The 13,125-nt window shown below is 47.9% G+C and overlaps 1 protein-coding gene across 5 annotated transcripts in view; it reads right to left on the reverse strand.

Moving 5' to 3' along the window:
* Positions 1-13,125, reverse strand: part of FAM171A1 (family with sequence similarity 171 member A1) — a 148,679-nt gene that overhangs the window by 54,313 nt on the left and 81,241 nt on the right. For 3 of the 5 annotated variants that reach the window (XM_070055447.1, XM_002717428.5, XM_051821430.2), the window contains exons 2-3: positions 5,398-5,625; positions 2,606-2,698 (exon numbers count right to left, since the gene is read on the reverse strand). In XM_070055447.1, coding sequence (XP_069911548.1) covers positions 2,606-2,648 — 43 coding nt within the window. In that variant the 5' untranslated portion in view covers positions 2,649-2,698; positions 5,398-5,625. Of the gene's footprint in view, positions 1-2,605; positions 2,699-5,397; positions 5,626-5,941; positions 6,072-13,125 lie in introns of those variants that run through there. The other 2 variants (XM_070055446.1, XM_070055445.1) reach the window with 1 other exon arrangement.

A 13,125-nucleotide genomic window follows, 5' to 3' on the forward strand; every position in this document is an offset into this window, starting at 1 on the left:
GTCCCATCCTTCATGCCTTTCCAGGCACATTAGCAGGGAGCTGGACTGGAAGTGGAGCCGCTGGCATTGGGGCCTGTGCTCAGATATGGGAGGTGAGAGTTGCAAGCAGCAGCCTAACTCGCTGTACCACAATGCTGGCCCCACAGTGCTGCAGTCTTATCTGCTCTTCGCCAGTGGCTACTGAGGCTCAGGCTCAGGGAACCTTCCAGTCCTCAGTGTAGGGATTTGGATTTTACTCCAAGTACAGTGAGAAAACCACTGGAGAACTGAAGCAAGGTGACCTGATCACTGTCATTTTGTACATACTAGATTGTGGGTTTGGCACAGCCAGTTAAAAACCCACGGCAGTGCTCTGAGGAGACAAGGGGATGTCCTGGAGTAGAGGAGAGCCAGCAATAATTCCTAGAGTCTTGGCCTGATCCATTTCAGTGTACATTTATACCATTTATTGAGATGGGAGAAAAAGACATGGCGAGCTATACGCATCTAGGTTACACTGCAGCTGCCCAGGAGACACCCACACAGAGGGTCAAATAGGCCCCAGCTCCAAGCCTCTGACACAGGGACAGTCTGGGCTGGAGAACTGGGAGCGATTGGCTTCTGGGGGCACTGAAAGCCAGGGATCTGGCTGGCCTCGCCCAGGGAAAGGACTGGAAAAAAGCCTAGGCCCAGGACAGGGACTGGAGTCTCCTGAGAAGTGACTGGGATGGGGAGAAAGAAAATCCAGGCATGATGGCATGGAGGCAAGGGAAGATGGCATCAGCAAAGAGTGCCAGTCCCCTCTGTTGAATGCAGTGGAGATGCCAAGAGAGACTGAAGAGAGAGATGTCTTTGGGGCTGGGTAACATGGAGCCTGTGGTGACTGTGACAGTGGCAAAGTCAGCAAAAGAAGAGCTGAGGGTACCGTGGCCCATGGGCTTAGGCTGCTGTGAGTCGGACTTCTGCCTCGGGAAGACTGCAGTGGCAGTGAAGTGCGTGGTGTACTCTAATGTAAAGCCCTTCCTTGAGCTTAGATCTGACCAACTTGAGCCCAGCTCTGCTATTGCTTATGGGGAAATGAAAGATGATAACTTACAGTTCTCACTGTGGGGATGACACCAAAGCCTGTGTATCTACCTATTTCTGCTTTCTCTCCCAAACTGGAATCACAAATGCCGTCAGAAATGCCTATGTATTTTCTCTTCAAATGCACGCTTGAAGTGCAGCAGCTCCATGTTTAATCCTTTGCATGTGCCCCATAGCTACTCAGTAATAAAGGAATATTCAAACGCATTCATCTCATCTGCAAAAGCAGAGAAAGATGGGTACAAAATTGTATTGAAATGAAATATAACCATCCCTCAGCATCCTTAGGTGATTGGTTCTAGGATCCCACCGATACTAAAATCCGAGGATGCTCAAATAAAATGGCACAGTACTTTCGTGTCAACTACATATGTCCTCCCACGTACTGTAAATCAGGACTAGATGATTCATTTTTTATAAAAATTTATATATTTATTTGAAAGGCAGAGTTACAGAGAGAGAGGAAAGGCAAGACACAGAGAGAACGAGACCTTCCATCTATTGTTTCAGTCTCCAAAAGGCTGCAATAGTCGCAATGGCCAGGGCTGGGTCAGGCCAATGCCAGGAGCCTGGAACTCCCTCCAGGTCTCCTATGTGGGTGGCAGGGACCCAAGTACCTGGGGAATCATCCGCTGGTTTCCTAGGAACACTGGGAGGGAGCTAGAGTAGAGGACTTGGACTGGCACTCATATGGGATGCCAGTGTCACAGGCAGGGCTTAACCCTCTGTGCCACAACAATGACCCCTATAATGTATACTCCTAACACAACATGAATGCTATGTAAATAGCTATTTTATTGCCTTGTTTGTGGAAAAATGACAAGAAAAAAGCCTGCACATGTTTAGTACAGACGTGTTTTATTTTTCCTAATATGTTTGATCCATGGTTGGCTGGATCCATGGAAGCTGAACCTGCGGATACAGACGGCTGTCTGTAGATAAAGAACTAATGTGGTGGGACCATCAAAGCCAGGAAGCACTCTCAGGCCCATGACTGAGATGGGGTAAAATGATCTAAGCACAGAAACATGTTTTACAGAAACATCATTCCCAGTCCTCACTCCAATATCAAGGAGAGGGCAAGTCCCTTGAACCCCCTGTATCAGCTTCTGCAAGAGCAAAAGGAGGCCCAGGGGCAAGATCATATTTACAGACACCACCCTGCAGGGGAGAAGAATTAGAAACACGAGGGGGGAGACGGCAGGGACAGCCACACACGCATGCTTAGGAGTCCTGGAGAGGGACCCATCTGATAGGAAATGAGGCCCGGGCAGCACCCTGGACTCTGACACATCAAGTTTAATAATTTCTCTCTAGGAAAGAAAAATGGTGGTAGACAGAGCAGACAGTCCTCAAAAAGGGGCCTAAAAGAAGTAAGATTACAGCCAGTTGGTAGTTTAGCCAAAATTCAACTGTGTTGTGCCCTCGCAGGGAGAGTCGACAGTAAGCCCCAGCTGTGGATAAATTCACTGCCATCACCAACTTTTGGGCAGTTGGCCCAAAAGTTACCATGGCTTCTCTTTTTAAATATTAAACATACCTTGGAATCCAGATACAATTTGGACAACATCTTCATACACCATTAGTGTGGCAGATCGTTCTGGAAGCAGGCCAAGGCTCAGGGAAGAAAATACTGCAAGAACAAAAGTGGATTTAAGAGAACTTTACAATTTAAATACAAATAATGCCCATTCTAATTTTTTGAGTACTCTGTATTTGCTGATTTCAAATCAATAATACTGATTTTTAGGAGGATTAGTGGAAGACCTTTAATTTTTATTTATTTTCATTTTATAGACAGGTGGATGGAGAGAGATCTTCTATCCACTGGTTCATTCCCCAGATACCCACAACAGCTGGCGCTGGGCTAGTCCAAAGCAGAGAACCAAGAACTCAATCTGGGTCTCCAACATGGGTGGCAGGACTCAAGTTCAAAGGCCCCTGGACCCCATCCAGCCCAGGCCTCCATGTTGAGAGAGGAGGAAAGAAAGGCAAAGCAGCTTTCCGGGGAAATGGCCACACCATCTATTTAGTGGCCACTATAGACGAGGCCCAGAGTTTGATGCTGGGAAGAAGAGAGAAACAGTGGAGGCAGCCTGGGTCTTCAAAGGCTATGCATTAGGAGGGGACTCGGACTCACAACCCAAAGTTGCATGACAAGCAGAACGGAGAAGGCAAGGTGCACATTGGTGCTGTGGGAAAGTCTGGCAGCTCCTCAAACATTAAACATACAGCGACCAGATGGCTTAGCAATTCCACTCTAGGTACATGAGTTTACCCAGGAGAACTGAAAACAAACAGTCACACATAAACTGGTACATAAATGTTCAGAGCAGCTCTACTTGTAATACCCAAAGAGTGGAAACAACCCAAATAAACGTCTGTCGACTGAATGGGTAAGCATGGCATATCCATATGAGGGACTATCACTCATCCCAGAAAGAAATGCAGCACTGACGTGTGCTGCAGCGAGAATGGATCCCGGAAGCATCGTGCTGAGGGGAAGAAGCCAGGCACAAGAGGCCACATGTTGTATGATTCCACTTATGGGTAACATCCAGAACCGGCAAATGTGGAGATACTGAGAATAAATCAGTGGTCTCCAGGGGCTGAGAGGAGTGGGACATTGCGAATCTGTGCTAATGGGTACAGATGGGGTGGGGGGCCGTGTGGGCTAAGGAAATAATCTAGAATTACGTGGTGTTGACGGCTGTGCAACCTTGTGAGCCGTACATTTTTATATGGCGGATTTTGTGTCATGTGAATTGTGTCTCAAACACAAAAACAAACAAAAAGTAAAGAATTCAACTCGAGGGTTCTGAGTTGGAGGGAAGATCAGAAGATTCAGTTATGGGGTGGGCATCATGGAACAGCAGGTGCTGTGGTACAGTTGGCTGAGCCACCGCTCGGGATGCCTGCATCCCTTCTTGGAGCATCCAGCTGTAGTCCAGCTACTCTGCTCCCAATCTTCAAGTACCTGGGACCCTGCTGTCCATACAGGAGACCTGGATGGAGTTCCAGGCTCTTGGCTATTGCAGGCATTTGGGGAGTGAAGGAGCAGACGGAAGATATTTTTCTCGCTCACATATGCACTCACTCACTATGCTTTTCAAATAAATAAATCTTTTAAAAAAAAAGAAGTTATAGCAAATTTATAATAGCCAAAAGTAAGAATAGATAGAATAGAAAATAGAATAGAAAAGATAGGAGGAGTTCTATCTTGGGTAAATGCTGCATGGCTACAAGAAAGGTAAACTAGGCCGGCACCGCAGCTCACTAGGCTAATCCTCCGCCTTGCAGCGCCGGCACACTGGGTTCTAGTCCCGGTCGGGGCGCCGGATTCTGTCCCGGTTGCCCCTCTTCCAGGCCAGCTCTCTGCTGTGGCCAGGGAAGGCAGTGGAGGATGGCCCAAGTGCTTGGGCCCTGCACCCCATGGGAGACCAGGAGAAGCACCTGGCTCCTGCCATCGGATCAGCGCGGTGCGCCAGCCGCAGCACACCGGCTGCAGCGGCCATTGGAGGGTGAACCAACGGCAAAGGAAGACCTTTCTCTCTGTCTCTCTCTCTCTCACTGTCCACTCTGCCTGTCAAAAAAAAAAAAAAAAAAAAAAGGTAAACTTAATCTTTAACAGGGATTCTTTCCCCTAATGATACAGGTTCCTTGTGGCCCAGAAGCGAGGGCAAGCATTGCCTGCAGGAAGCAGTTTTCTTCCAAGGGCAGGGAGTGTCACACACCAGGCCCTTCCCAGTGAGGCTGCATTCCTGGGCACACAGAGTCTTGCTACTTGCTCACCCAATCTTGGTGCCAATAGGTAATGTGGTTTGGGAGCCAGATTCAGCCTGTGGTGAGTGGATGGGGAGACTGCACCTGATGCTCCCCACCTACCCAGGCCCCACTGAATGTGTGTCAGGGGCCATCCCTGCTCCCTGTGGTGGACAGACTGCTTTGAGGGGCTAAACAGGACAAAAAGGGAAAGAGAAAAATCCATCTCGATCATGCCCTACCTGTCTGGACGGACATGCCTGCCCTCCAGCGTCTGTGGTCTGACAGCTGAGGGAGAAGGAGGAGGATGCCGAACCCTGAGGGAACCCCCAGTTCTCATCCTATTAGTCACCCCCAATAAGCTGTGAGACTGAGAGCTGGGGAAACGAGCCTTTAACCCCAGAGTGTGTGTAAAGAGGCAGAGTCCACACCAGCTTCATGCTTTTACCCAACCTTCCCTTCCTACAAGGGGGCCCCCGGGGCACAGGACAAACATGCAGAATTCACTGACTGCCACCACGGCAGCCATACAATGAACTCCGTGTTAGAGAAGGTTGAAGAACGCCTTACCGGGGAATCGGATCGGCTTCCACGGGGCAGAGTTTGGCACGTAGGCATGCTTGGTGGCAGTGACCACCAGCTGACTGCCCAGCTTATACTGGAACTTGATGAAGGCGACGCCATCTGTCCCCGACGTGCCAGAAGCAATGGAGACCTGGTTGTTGAAAACCTCAATGAGCGCGTCCCCAATGGGCTGGTGGGTGCTGGCGTCACTGATGTGCACCTTCAGCGTGACCTCTGAAAGCAGAGAAGGTGGAAGAGCCATGCTGTCAATGGGGAAAGACCAGTCACAATTCCAGCAATCCAGCTTTCACCATGATGGGGGGCTGGGCTGGGATGTCCCCGGCAAACGCAGACCCACATCCAAAACGTGAATAATTTTAACCAGAACATCTTCCTCTCACTTCACAAGACTTCTTATTTTTTTTTTTTCAGAACCACTGCCCATCACAAACTGCTTTCTTTTTTACTGCTTTCTGCCCATACCTACAAGGAAATGATAGAAAAAGTCTATGCCTGTAAGACACAGGACAGCAGACACACGCTCTCTCACCTTTCCCAGTGCTGCTGCCAAGCACAGCCGGCAGAGCCTGGGCTGCTGCAGGAAGGCCGGAGAAGGCTGTGTGCGCTGCAGCCACGTTGGTGAACAGCTGTGCCGCTGCGGACATAAGCGCTCATTGTGCTGGGCATTGCAAAGCTCAGACCGAAAAGTCCTCAGATTATCTTGAGGAATGGAAGACCCAAAGAGTGGGGCAAGGCAGGGTTAGAAGAAGGAAAAAATGAGAACTGTTTGCAAAGACAGATGAGGCAAAGTTAGAAATACCGGCAAAAAAGCAGACAGTAACTGTAGGAAATGGACAGATCCAAATGATTCAAACGTGAAGATGGGATGGAAGGTTTTCATTCACAAACACAGGAGGCGTTTTCTGAGCTTTCACTGTGGCTACAACTGTTAAGTGTGCGCAACAACATGGTGATGAAGCCAACAGGTACAGCAGCTGAGAGGGAACAGCATGTGCCAGGCTTGGAGGCATGAACAGGTCACACTTGCAGGAGAAAGGACAGCAAGGTCAGAAAGCCAATGGACAGCACGAGGGGTATGAGGCTGGAGAGGCAGGTGGATGACTTAAAAGGATTATTCCTTATCCTGAAGACAACAGGGGAATGGAAACCAAGATCACGCAACAGAAACATCTGGCTCTGAGTGAAGACCGGGCTGGGGGAGAGGCAAGACTGGAGACTGAGCATCCAGTTAAGAGGCCTCTGATAACCCAGGAAAGAGATGATAGTGGACCAGACTCCAGCCTCACAGTGGGCATCAAGATGTTGATTCCAGAACCAGATGGAAGAAACAACTCAGAAGCATATGCTGCTCCCACTAAACTCTTCATTGATATAGGAAGGGAGTAAATGGTGCTTGGTGACATAAGCCCAACCTGGACACTTGCGGGATGACTTGCCATGCTGCTCCCATCGGACAGCTGTATCAGTGACTTGAGATAGAGAACTGGGGCAAAGACTAGCAAGGAACTACAAGTTATGCAGGGAAACTCAGGCTTCCAGAACCCCCGGAGCCAAGCTCCACAGAGTGTCCATCAAGGAGGCCAGTGAAGGCTGGCTTGGTGAGGATGAGGGAGGAGTGCTGGGGTTGGCCCCGCATGTGTGGCCTCGTGGTCACTCTGGAGTTCTGTTAGGTAGGAAGTTAGAAATTAGCCTATGTACTCTATGAGAGGGGCCTATGGAAAACAAAGCATCTGCAGAAGCTCATCTTGGCAGCAGTATAGTATTTCACACTAGAAAGTCCTGCCCATCCCCTGATAGCACTGAGTAGAGAAACCCTGCGAGGAATTTCACCTAATTCACACTCAGCAAACCCTCTGTTCTGGAGAAGAGGGAGGGGGAAGGAGAGCTGCACCCCATTCCCTTATAAGCCCCAATCTACATACAGACTGCGCACTCAGCTCTTAGTCCTTTCCTGAGCCGCCTGCCTGGCCTGCCAGGTGTATTCTCTTCATTGAGCCATGTAACCTTGCTTTCCCCAGTCTGAGTGACTGGGTACTCTCAGATTCTGTCTGGAGAGGTGCCCATCCATTCTTCTGGATGCTCCATGCCATTAAACCTTGCTACCTTGCTTACCACTGCTCTCTGTCATGTCTGAGTTCTTTCTTGCACAAAGACAAGAACCTCTGCTACCCGTCTCCGCTGACAGTTCTGTGGCAATTCATATCCTGGCTTGATTCTCAGCTCCGGAGGACTGCCCGGTGGCCTTCACCTCTCCAGGGCTCAGACTCCCTACCTGTAAGCTGGGGGTGCCAGCAGCACACAGCTCCACTGCCAGGTGGAACCATTTAGGCTAATGCCTAGCAGAGGATGCCTCCGCACACGCTCCTGCCCTTCTTCATTCCAATTACTAGGCCTGCGGCGCTCACTGCCCTAGGGTGATGCGTGGGGCTCAGAGGAGGGCGGTGGAGGGAGGCAGGTGTGCAACGAGAGAGAGGATGGGATCCTTCTAGGTTTACTAATACCTGTGCATCTGAAGTGCTCTCCTCAACTGCAGCCATGGTGGTTTGAGAACTTCCACCTTGGTAATTTAGCAGCTGTTCATCCTAGGACACTAAAGCAACCTTTTCAATATTGCAAATTCCAATTAGTCAATCACTTTCTCACCCATTTTTTTCCACATACCAATTTAATAAATTTCTCGAGTAAACGACCAGCAAGAACAGCTAATGAATCCTGATCTAAATACTCTACATATGTATCAAATAAATCCCTCAAAATATTGTTGATTGAGAAAAAAGGTACAGATATTGAACTTGGATAATTCACACTATCAGAGGTGAAAACTAATACCAGAAGAGGGATAAACTCAACATCTCGAAAACTAAGGGTTTGATATTACAAAACACATGTAGTCAGTTCACCTTAATCTTACAGGGTTATCTTCACGCAGAATAAATACCACACATACACACAGACACACACACACAAACATAAGTCTTATTTAAGTTGGTCTTCTTTGTCCCCAAGTAGGACAAGTTTGGCTAAGTCAGGCTAAGTCACAACATAAATTAACTCAGCTTTCATGAATATTCACAAAGAATTCCTTGGGAAGAGGGTAAGTGGGAAGGGCTCAGAGGGCTGCATTGATGTGAATTTATGGTAATGCAACATTTACTAACAATCGGGATTACAAGGTTTCTGTTCTTTCTTCTCTATTTGCTGAGAATGCAAACCCTGAAGAGCTCTGGAAAGAAAAAGTTTATGAATAAACAAAGAAAGGGAGAGTTGCACTCTGATCTATGTTAGAAGTTCTACCACTTCAATTTCTTCTGATATGGGAGGTCTAGCTTATATACTGCAATTTGTACTTTGAAAGAAATGATTTAGCTCCTTCTTTTGGTGTATCAGGATGGGAAGAAATACCAGTACGGTCAGGTAATCCTTAGAGATGACTGGAGCATCACTGTTATGGAGTTCAATAGCAAACAAAACTATTTTTACTAAATGACAACCTGGGAAATAATATCGCAATGAAAGGTGGATGTTCACCACTAATGTACTGTCCTTCTACAGATAAAATAAAGACCCCAGGAACGGCCCCAGACCTACGTAGGCATGAAGATTCGCCATGCTCCTCTGCTGATCAGTGAGAATTGAGGGATGCTGCTGAGCCGAGCAGGAGCACCTGTTTACTAAACCAGAGGCTGGACCAGCGTCCTTTACTCGTCACCCAGCACACCCATCACCAAGTTCTGCTGCTTTTCATTCCAAGATGTACATCTTGTAGGCCTTCCTTTAGCACCCTTGTTAACACTGCCCTATTGCAAGGCCTCATCATCCGTCCCTTAGACTGTTGCTCAGCCTCTTAACAAAAGCTGCCACTGCCTTCAGGCCTGAGCCCTCAAACCTTGCTGAATCCGGAGGGAGCTACCTAAAATACTGATCTGACCTCTGCCTGTCTCCCTGGAACCCTGTTTCTGCCAGCCTCCCTCCACCTGCAGTAGGATGAACACCCACGGCCTGACCTGCTTTGATTGGTCTATGAGTTAAGAGTGGATTTTATACTTCACATTTTATGTATTTATTTATGTGTGTATTTATAACAAACAGAGAGACTGAGAGAGAAATCCCATCTGTTGTTCACTCCCCAAATGCCTGCAGTGGCAGAGGCTAGGCAAGGCTGAAGCCAGGAGCCAGGAACTCAATCTGTATCTCCTATGTGGATGGCAGGGACCCGACAACTTGCTGCCTCCCAGGGTGTGCATCAGCAGGAAGCTAGAGTTGGGAGTGGAGCCAGGACTCAATTCCAGGCACTCCTGTAAGGGTTGTAGATGTCCTAACTGGTGGCGCAACTGCTAGGTCAAGTCTCTGCACCATATGCTTTTTAATGACTAAAAAAAAAAAAAAAAAAAATCAAAAGAATAAATACTGTGTCACGTGAAAATTATCTGGGATTCTAATTTCAGCGTCTAGAAAGTTTTATTGTACTATAGTATACCAGCAACTGCATCTCATCTCTAGCTGTTTTGCATTGTAATGGAAGAGTTCTAAAATTTGCAAGAGACCTTATGCCCTGCATAGCTTAAAACTAGGTAACTTTCTTGGCCTTTTAAAGAAAAAGGTGGTCGCCCCCGAGGGACAAGAGACAGATCCTCCCATCAGGGCCCACCTGACCCCCACATTCTGCCCTGGGGCTTATTCCTTGTCCTGCTCGCAGATGCCTTTCACTTGGGAAGGAAAATGATTTTCTACACCTTCCCTTTCATGCCCCTCATTCTTATTCTTCCTTTCAAAGTCCTAGTGTAGGCTTATTTGAGAAGTTACTTCCAACTTGACAACCCCTCCCCTGTCAGAGCCTCCTCCCCTTTGCTCTCCCCAAACTGGGTGGACACAGACTCTGCTCTCTGCTGTAGGCCAGCTGTGCAGGCAGACAATGGGACTCAGACCCCTGACCCTCAGGAGCCTTGAGCTCTGCAGCAGTACCTGCCCTCCCAACCCCCGCACCGCCCCGGTTTTGGGTACCTAGTAGTCTCTGCAGTTTGAAATACTGCATGGAAAATTTTAGAAATAAACACCTAGAAATAAGTTGCATGCTGTTCTGAGTAGCATAACGAAATCCTATACCATCCCATTTTACCCTTCCCAGCACAGGATCATCCTTTTGTCCAGCACATCCATGCTGTACATGTGGCCGGCCCACCAGGCATTTGGCAGCTGTCTCAGTTATCAGACCAAATTGCCCGTATTGCAGCGCTTGTGTCCAGGTCAGCCTATTTCACTTAGTGTTGACCCTGAAGAGCAAGAGTAGTAGTGATGTGGCATGTTGTCAATACTGTCAAACTAGTTCTATTTTATTTTTGATTTGTTGTTAATGTTACTGTGCCTAATGCAGAAATTAAAGTCTTATAGGTAAGTAAAAGGGTGCTTTTAAAAATTCATGAAAATGGGGTTAAAAGTTTATTTTGGTGCCAAAAAATCTGAAATTCATGTATAAGAGGGTCTTCCAAAGGTTTGTGAAAAATATGTATTCTTAAAAACTATGGATGGATTTCAGAAATTCTTGGCATCAAAATGGTTACCTCTGAATTCTGTTTTTCCATGAACGTTTTGCAGTATGCATGTATGTACAGGAGAAAACAGGGTCTGGTGCTATCCATAGCTTCAGGTACCTCCTGGAGGTATTCTTTGCCTCCTTCAGGTCTTGGCATGGAATCCCCCTGTAGATAAGGGGTGCCAACTGTAAATAAAAACCAAAGTAGAGTTTTAAACTGGCACCCCAGGGGAGCACAGAGAGGGAACCTACTTTCAAATGTGTGGTCTGGGAAGGCAGGGTCATTTCAGCTTAGACCTGAAGAGACACAGGCACCAGCCAGGGCAAGAGGTGAAGGCAGAGCCATAGAGGAGGAGGACGACCCGGTGACTTGCACTAAACAAAATCCGGTGTGGAGAGAGCTCAGCTCATAGGCCCCCGTGCCTGAAGGCAAGCAGCACAGACCACACCAGTGCCAGTTTCACAGTACCTGCTGTGGCCTGTGAGCCCTGCAGGAGGGGTCGTCTTTTTCAAAAATTCATTCTTTCATTTTATGGAGCCAGCAGGTATTCACTCAATGTTTGTAAACTGGGTGCTGGAGTGAAACAAACCACATCCTAACGTGGCACTGTCCAAAGTGGGGGCCACCAGCCACACGCAGGCACGCACGTTTAAGTTTAAATTAGTTAAACGTAAATTAGTGTGAACACTGAGCTCCTTGGTCACAAGGCACATTTCAAGGGCTCAACAGCCACATGTGGCTTGTGCCTGCTGTATGGGATGGCACAGGTGAATTTCCCCATCACCACAGAGAGTGAGGTAGGATGGCACTGATGACGTATTACAAACCTTCTGAGTAGAGAAAGCCAGGGGGGCTCAAGGAGCTCCCGGGGGAGTAAGTCAAGAGCGTGACTCTGCAGCAGCCCTGACAGTAAGAGAAGGCGCCTCCTGTGGTCTCTATCGGGTCCTCACCCCTCACCTGAAACTACACGTCTGTCCTCTCTTGTCCTATGCGCTCCCCATCCAGGGAACTGGGAGGTAGCCAGGGGGCCCCTCCCTTGCCTGGCACCTCCTTCCACCCCTCATCCACGCAGCCCACTCCCTCACCTCCCTAAGGCCTTGCTGAACTGCCACCTCCTCGATGAGTCTCTACCATCACCAAATTACATTTAAAAAAATTATTATGGGAATTTTAGAACATTCTTTGCCACAACAAAATACCCTACAGTAGGCAGCTCATAAACAACAATATTATTTCTCACGGTACTGGTAGCTTGGAAGTCCACGATCACAGCTGATTCCCGGGCCGCTGAGGGCCTGTTTTTCAGGCACCGATGTTGACTGCTCACTTCATCCTCACGTGGGAGAAAGGGCGAGGTCACTCTGAGGTCCCTTTTTCAAGGACACTGCTCCACCCTCATGATCTAATCAGCTCTCGGCGGCCCCACCTTCTACTAGCACCATACTCTGGGGAGTTAGGATTTCCACAAGAGAATGTGAGTGGGGGTAGGGGGAGCAGACACAAACATCCAAGTCATAGAGAGGTTATACAGAGGACCGCTCAAAGCCTGCCCTCCACCACCTGCACCACTACGCTGTTTGGTCAGACAAGTTTCAGTGGTGATAACTCTCTGCCATTCTGGTCTCAGGTATCCCGTTTTTTTGCTGAAATAATCTGCAGCAAATTCTAGATAACATGTTAAATTATATAATTTCCCTATAAGTTTCAGTTCACAAAAGATGAGGATTTAAAACAGCAGAGAGCTGGCCTGGAAGAAAGGCAACCGAGACAGAATCCGGCGCCCCGACCGGGACTAGAACCCGGTGTGCCGGCGCCGCAAGGCGGAAGATTAGCCTAGTGAGCCGCGGCGCCGGCCCGCAACCCATCTTGAATTTCTGAAGTTGTCCTGCTTTGATATTTTCATTTTATATATGACACTCACCAATTATAGTATGTTTATAATGTGTATGTTCTTTAGCCATCAGCTTAGACCAGATGCAAGCTTTGAGAGAATGAGTCTGCCTGTTTGTCTTTCTTTCTTCATTCATGAATCCTAAGCATACAGAATAGTGTCTGGCCCAATATATATAGTGAGCAAATCACTAAAACTTGTAGGTATTTCTGGATATTATCTGTTGCATGACCTAAGTATCCCTGGTATTATTCCATTTCTTACCCATCTTACTGTCAAACTCCGTTTAAA

The sequence above is a fragment of the Oryctolagus cuniculus genome, chromosome 13 (assembly GCF_964237555.1).
Source record: "Oryctolagus cuniculus chromosome 13, mOryCun1.1, whole genome shotgun sequence".
Classification (NCBI taxonomy): domain Eukaryota; kingdom Metazoa; phylum Chordata; class Mammalia; order Lagomorpha; family Leporidae; genus Oryctolagus; species Oryctolagus cuniculus.